The sequence below is a fragment of the Engraulis encrasicolus genome, chromosome 9 (assembly GCF_034702125.1).
Source record: "Engraulis encrasicolus isolate BLACKSEA-1 chromosome 9, IST_EnEncr_1.0, whole genome shotgun sequence".
Lineage (NCBI taxonomy): Eukaryota > Metazoa > Chordata > Actinopteri > Clupeiformes > Engraulidae > Engraulis > Engraulis encrasicolus.
The window spans coordinates 23,629,067-23,636,566 of record NC_085865.1 but is presented as its reverse complement, the minus strand read 5'-3'; the positions used below and the strand labels follow the sequence as shown (position 1 = coordinate 23,636,566).

General features: G+C 43.6%; 1 protein-coding gene across 3 annotated transcripts in view; it reads left to right on the top strand.

The window, feature by feature from the left end:
• Positions 1-7,500, top strand: part of col11a1a (collagen, type XI, alpha 1a) — a 136,867-nt gene that overhangs the window by 54,322 nt on the left and 75,045 nt on the right. For all 3 annotated transcript variants that reach the window (XM_063206797.1, XM_063206795.1, XM_063206794.1), the window contains 8 exons: positions 82-135; positions 480-533; positions 2,026-2,079; positions 2,611-2,664; positions 5,781-5,834; positions 5,954-5,998; positions 6,509-6,562; positions 6,662-6,706. In XM_063206797.1, the coding sequence (XP_063062867.1) occupies positions 82-135; positions 480-533; positions 2,026-2,079; positions 2,611-2,664; positions 5,781-5,834; positions 5,954-5,998; positions 6,509-6,562; positions 6,662-6,706 (414 nt within the window). The remainder of the gene's footprint in view (positions 1-81; positions 136-479; positions 534-2,025; positions 2,080-2,610; positions 2,665-5,780; positions 5,835-5,953; positions 5,999-6,508; positions 6,563-6,661; positions 6,707-7,500) is intronic.

Below are 7,500 nucleotides of genomic sequence, written 5' to 3'. Positions count from 1 at the left end.
CTTACTCACCCCTCTCTCTCCTCCTCTCCTCTCCTCTCCTCTCTTCTCTTCTCTTCTCTTCTCTCCTCCTCACCTCCACAGGGTCTTCCAGGATCCACTGGACTGAAGGGAGAGTCTGGAGACCCAGGTCCTCAGGTGAGAGATGACTTTCTTAACACCGTGCTCAGAGTACATTTTGCAGTGTTAAACCAACACCTAGAAATGAGGGCCAAATGGACACTATAGAAGAGTGTTAAATGCAGATGTTGAATGAGAGTTAATTCAACACTTAGAAAGTCGACTGTAGCACTCTTCTACTGATGTACTGTAACTATCTAAGTGTTGAATAAACACTGCACAAAAAATATACTCGGCATCTGTACTGCAATACATACATGTATTTTATGTCAATAAGATACTGTATATTAATTGTCTGTCTCTTATGCCTGCCTCCTCTTCTCTCCATGTCACTCATTGTCACCTTGAAAATAAAATCATAGGGTCCACGTGGTATCCAAGGCCCATCTGGTCCACCGGGAAAAGCTGGCAAGAGGGTAAGTTTCCTTCTCTCACACTCTATGTATGGGTTTGAGTGTGTGCTTCTGTCAGTCTGCTTGTGGAACTGTCTGTGAGCCTGTCTGTCTGTCTGTCTGTCTGTCTGTCTGTCTGTCTGTCTGTCTGTCTGTCTGTCTGTCTGTCTGTCTGTCTGTCTGTCTGTCTGTCTGTGTCTTTCTGCCTCTGTCTCTCTATCTGTCTGTCTGTCTGTCTGTCTGTCTTGTCTGTCTGTCTGTCGGTCTGTCTGTCGGTCGGTCTATCGGTCTGTATGTCTGTATGTCTCTCTGTCTGATCAACTGACTGTCAGTCAATCTTTCTTTATCAGTGTCTCATTGTGAAAGCATGTGAGATAGGCCCTGCCCCTTGGTCAGTGGTGATGGTGGAAAACATCACAAACACCTTGCAAAAAAAATAAGAGACAAACAGTGGTCCAACCCCAAAGCACAAAAGCTGCAGACTCTACTCTCTCCCTTCTCAAGTGTGATCTTGAAAATAAGACATTTTGCCTCAGATGACAGAAAAATATTGTTTAATTGGGCAGAGAAGAGAATGCCTGCACCCCCAACACTGTTTGTAGCAAGTTCAGCAAGCTGAACCACCACCATGGTGCCATTTGAAAACGCTGATGCCACACATCATCTTAATAGACGAACTCTGCCAAGTGTCGACAGTAAGCAGGTCAAATAAGCGCATAAGCACAGTGTCATAAGCACCATAGTATATGTCATATCATCTCACAGTCCTGTGTTGTAAATCTAAAAAGTATATTTTAGAACATTTTTTAAAATTCAGTCTTTCTTAACTTTATTCAGCCTTAGCCTCTTCAGAGAAAATCCTTTGTATTTGGTTAGAACAGCATTCCCAAGTTGGCAAATTGAGATGCAGTGTTAATGTTATAAGACAAAGCCGTTGAGTTTTCTTTCTGCTTGATGAATGCACTGTTTTCAAGGCTTTATCTAAATCATGTCAGCTCCTCACCTTACTTCACTTCATCAAACGAATTCAGAAGTAGTGTTCGCCTGAAAATGAAATGCTCTGCTGTAAGATTTATGAAATTGTAAAACAAGCTGGGCTCATCAAAGGCAAAATGTCTTGTATTTTTTTTAAAACTGCTGTCTAAGAGACTTTTGGATCCTAGTACAAGATGATGTAAGAAGGGAGGGAAATTGCCCAAGTTAGCTCTTCTGGAAAAATGTCTTCTACTGTGCACAGTGACATAGCTTCTACAGTACTGTATAGCGTGCATGCATAACTACATGAACGGTTTCATTTTTGTTCACTCTATATATTATATTTGTAGTCATCTTCATTTTTGTAACATTTTTTGTGTCCATTTTGCTTTGAAATGATTCTGAAACATGTAAATGGGTCTTCCCTCCGGCAGTGTGAACTAATGCTGTGTGTGTGTGTGTCATTAGGGTTGTGCCCGAGCTGATGGGTCATCCCCTCTGCAGGGTGAACTAATGTTGTTTATGTGTGTTGTCGTAATAGGGTCGTGCCGGAGCTGATGGCGCCCGTGGTATGCCAGGAGAGTCAGGATCCAAGGTGAGGGCCAGAGTGGCACGTCACCCCCTGCAAAACACCCACATAATCCATGGACACGCACGCATGCACACACACGCGCACACACACATGCGCACACACACATGCGCGCACACACACACACAAACACACACATACGCATACACGCTCGCACGCACGCACGCACACACACACACACACACACACACACACACACACACACACACACAGCACAACCTCTCTCTGACACACACATGCAGACACACACACTCAAATGTCCACAAAACAAAAGCCACACCCACCAAACACACATTCACACAAGTTGTGCATGCATACACAAACACCCACGCACACGCACTCAGCTCACAAATATAGACACAAGTCCACATATAATCCTCTTCTATTTCGTTTTACTTCTTACAGCAAAATAGAAATACAGTGAATGGGTGTCGGTCCATGGGCTGTTGGACTGAATTACTGACTGACTGACTGGCTGTCTCTCCTCTAACAACATCTGCTGTGTTGTGTTGTGTCTGTCTTCCTCCCTCCCCTCAGGGTGACCGGGGCTTCGATGGACTTCCTGGGCTTCCCGGAGAGAAGGGCCACAGGGTGAGTAAGAATGACGGAGTCCCAATGTTTGCAGACCACACAGCACAAGAAGCACACAGCTGCACACAGAGAGATAGAGGTCACCCTCGCCCGTCCCATCCGGGCCAGACAGAGACAGACAGACAGACAGACAGAGACAGACACAGGCAGGGCGAAATGAAATTGGAGAAAGGCAGCGAGGCAGCAGCTCACTTTTTAATTCAATTCACTCTCTTGCTCGGCTTAGGCATTGAGTTCTGAGCTCTCTCGGATTTGGGAAGCCCTCCTAAATGAGAACCAAACTCTTCAACAGAACAAGGCATTTAGTCTATCTGGCGAGAGACAGAGACAGGAGAGAGAGAGAGAGAGAGAAGAAAGAGGCTGAAAGACAGCGAGCCATCTTCTCAACATAATCCCTTTACTGTATTTCTTTCACTGTTCTTCTCTTTTATTGTTTCTCCTTCTTTCTTTCCCTTTCCCTCTCTGTCTTATATTGTAACTCCCCATAATACAGTCTAGATGAGGTATTCCTTGTCTATGTTCCCCAGTAGTTTATAACCCAAATCAAAAAGTGTACATCTGCATTACTGTATACTAATCAAAAAGATAACTATTCATGCACAGATAGGCAATAATCAGAAATTACTGTCAGCCATGAAAAGGGATATTGGAATGGCCTTAGGCGCTACTTCTGTCAGCAGGACTGCATTCTGCTTCATAGCATAAACCCCCCTTGTGGACATGTGGGCTAATGCGCTTAACAGTCTTTGCCAAATTTGGCTAAATGGGAGAGTGCCTAGATTGTCAACTACTGTATCACTTAATTCTGAGAGCAGGACTGTGGGATTACGAGAGCATGATGACTCTCCTCTGATGACTTTCTTCTTCTCTTTCATCCTCTCTCTCCGTTCATTCTCTGGCTCTCATCTTTACTCACTTTCTCTCACTCTCTCTTTCTCTCTCTCTCTCTCTCTCTCTACCTGCCCGCACACCTCATTCTCTTTTTCTCCAGCTATGAACTCATTGACCTCTAGGTATGACATAATCTCCACAGCCCATCTAGCAAAACACGAGGGAATTATGTGCAGAAAAGGCTGTCGAAAGGATTTATTTACTAAGCACCTTCACAAGAACACGTGTGTTTATACACCAGAGGGATACCATGCATACTGTAGGCCTACATATACCCGAGAGCCTGAAACCGAGAACTAAGACGCAAGCCCTTGTTGTTGCTGCTGCTGCTAGCTGCGAACTTGTTGTTGTTGCTGCTGCTGTTAGCTAGCTGCAAACCTCTTGTTGTTCCTGCTGCTCTGGAAAGCCGTAATTACATCGATGGACTCATAAAGGTTTAGTGACTCGTGAGGGCTGTGTCTGCCTGTTAATCATGGCCCGCTGGTCAATAGCACATTAGTTTTAGTGCACGGACAACATGCTTTATCTGTTTGTACAGGAATCAGCATTGTCATTGATCCAGTGTGAAATGAGCAGAACAATGCAAGCTAGCATGTCAGGAGGGAAAAGGAGAGGTAGAGAGGTAGTGCCTGTGTGTGCTGTGTGCTGTGCGTGTATATGTGTGATAACGATGATGATGATAATGATGATGATGATGATGATGATGATGATGATGATGATGATGATGTGTATGTGTATGATAGCCCCTTACAGACACCGTCCCACCAGAGGGACGCTGTAATAGACCCCTTGCACCTCCCTTGACAACCGTCGTCAGGACGAACTCAGAGGACAATCGCGCTCCGAACTCCGAACTCGTCCTGACGACGGTTGTCAAGGGAGATGCAAGGGGTCTATAGTCACTGAAAAAAGCTCTACTACCAAGTCCTACACCACTATGACAGTGCACAATGCCTTTAGTAATACATTACGACTTGGTCATTGCCATTCTGGTAACAGTTAATTTATAACAGGGGTAGGGGTTGAACAACGAGAATATTGAAGCAAGAGATAAATATATACACAGAAAAACATGATTGTGGAAACCATCTTCATGAAACTATTATATGAATAAAGCACTTTATATATAGCCAAACGAAACCATCTATATTTCACATTACATTACATTACATTGCACTTAGCTGACGCTTTCATTTATTCAAAGCGACTTACAACTATTATTTTTCAGGGTATTGATTACAGTCCCTGGAGCAGTGTGGGGTTAGATGCCTTGCTCAAGGGCACTTCAGCCATGGATAGAGATGTATTGTAGGGAGAGGTCAGGTGGGATTCGAACCTGCAACCCCTAGATTAAAAGACCAACTCTCTAACCACTAGGCCACGGATGCATTGACAATAAAACTCTCTAACATAAGACAGTGTGAGTGTGAGCCAGAGAGAGGAAGATGTGATAGATAGCAGAAGATCACAGTGAAATGAAATTACAGTTCACAGTACACGTAGAAAAGCTTGATTTGGGAAATTCCTTTTAGTAAACCATTGTATTTACAAAACACTCTTCATATAGTCATTTCACAACAAGAGCTATCTAACACACATACAGTAGCACAGTGTGAGTATGAACCAGAGAGCAGGTTTGGGCAATTAGCAGAAGATCACAGGAAGATGAAAAATACTACATACGTATGATACATATAAGAAAAGATCAATTTAGGAAATTCCATTAATTAAATCACCGTATGAAATGTACACTCTTTGTACTGTATCTAGCCATTTCACAACAAAAAAGTTTCTCTACCACACATAGCGCAGTGTGAGTGTGAGCCAGGTAGAGGAGAGGAGGGAGAGGGTGGGCGGTGTGCAGTCAGCAGAAGATCATAGGGAGGTCACCTGGCCTCCGCTGCCTCTGTGGTGGGCCTCTCTTGATCCGACCCTGGGTAATTACAGGCCAGCACTGGGCCCGGGCTGGCTAGCTGGGGAACACCAGGATAGGAGGACAGGTCGCTTATAAATGGCGGCTTTGAGTTTTCAACAATACCAGTGCAGCGGGCCCTCTCTAATAATAATAACCCACATGAATCAATCGTGTGTTTAACCTTGACATCTCTCTCTCTCTTCATCTCTTTCTCTCTCTCCATCTCTCTCTCTCTCTCTTCATCTCTCTCTCTCCATCTCTCTCTCTCTCTCTCTCTCTCTCTCTCTCTCTCTCTCTCTCTCTCCAACAGGGAGAGGTTGGGCCTCTTGGACCTCCCGGAGCTCCTGGGGAGGACGGCCAGAGGGTGAGTTGCATTGCAACACGAGCGCACACAACACACTGTAATTCCCCTCAAAACTGTCTTTTTACATATCTACAGAGCAATGTCTGATCTCTGTATGTGTGTGTTTGTTTCTCTACCAGGGAGAGGATGGAGAGATCGGACCAAGGGGGTTGGCTGGCGAGGCCGTGAGTGTTTTTTGTCTTCTCAGAGCATCAATCCTCCTGTCTGTGGTGCAATGCAGTCCCACCTCCACCAGGTGGCAGTAGTGATTAATGCCATAGAGCTGCAATGGTGCACAGATGTCATAGAACTTAAGGTTATCTGTAAGATTTATTGTTGTAAATAAAATCATCTTATTCTGTCTTGCATACTTTCAAGTTTTCAGCTTTTGTCTTTATGTCTCTTTACTTCTTTGGTCGGCTATTGTCATTATACAATGACACAGCAGTAAAGACCATTTAAATAGGGAGTCTTCCCAATGTAGGCCTATATTATGTATTATGAATTATGAAATCCAAATTGCATTAAGAAATAAATACAAAAAACCATCACAAATTAATTCAAACACAATTTTAGAGACATATAATGCAGCACAGCCAACCGACGTTGCAAACAAAACTTCATTGACAAAAGAAAAATCATCAAACATGACAGCGTCCTTGTTCACGATTTGATGATGAATGTTTTCATGGTAGGGCCCAAGAGGTCTTCTTGGACCAAGAGGGTCACCTGGACCTCCTGGACAGCCTGTAAGTTCCTTTTCAGCCATTTTACACATCTACAGAATATTAATGTAATAGTTCTTAATCACAGGACACTAATTGTATATGTCTGTTCTGTGCTTATAGGGTGTTGCTGGAGTCGATGGCCCACAAGGTTCCAAAGGAAACATGGTAAGCACACGCATGAAAACCACTTCCTCCTCTCCAGCCATGGGTGCTGCATGTTCTGTAGACTACAGTCACATTCTTCTGGAAATTTCTCTCATAGCTTAGCAGCCACTTTGTTTTGTCTGCACTGCTGTAATTTGTAGACAGTGCCTGTGCTCAGTCTGAGGGTGAGAGGTCATCTTTGTAAGTGAGAACTGAATTTAGAAAGTTCTAGAAAGTATTATTGTATATCAAGATGGCCTCCCACTTAACTCATAAAAGTGTTAGGGAAAAGGGAAAAGCCCAACCTTTGAATTTCTTTCTGGGTAGTTAAAATTAATACAAGGCTAAGCTAGGACGTCCACACATTGACAAGCCACGTCCACAGTCACATTAGGAATGTTTGCATGAACTTATCTGCGCAATCTGTAGGTTACATGCTTGCTTCTCTCATGACCAAGTATGCCGCTCTTTCTTGCACGACATATAGGACTAAGACGACTAAACGCAATGTATGTTTATAACTTAGCCACACAAATAACGAGTTCTTTTAAACAAACGTAAAACTCTTGCTATCATAGCATGACGTTACGCAGTATTTAGCCCTGATGAAAATGCCCATTAATATAAACTCTGGGTTTCAACCACGACACATAGTAGCGCTGACCTCTAAATACTCATAAGAACGAATCATTTAGACCAAAACCCAAGGGCCATGTCAAATGACTACCCTTACATGCAGTCTGGTATTTAGCAGGCTACGTGCGTATGTATATATAGACTTGTGTGTATATAGATTATAGAGGGAGTAAAGGAGA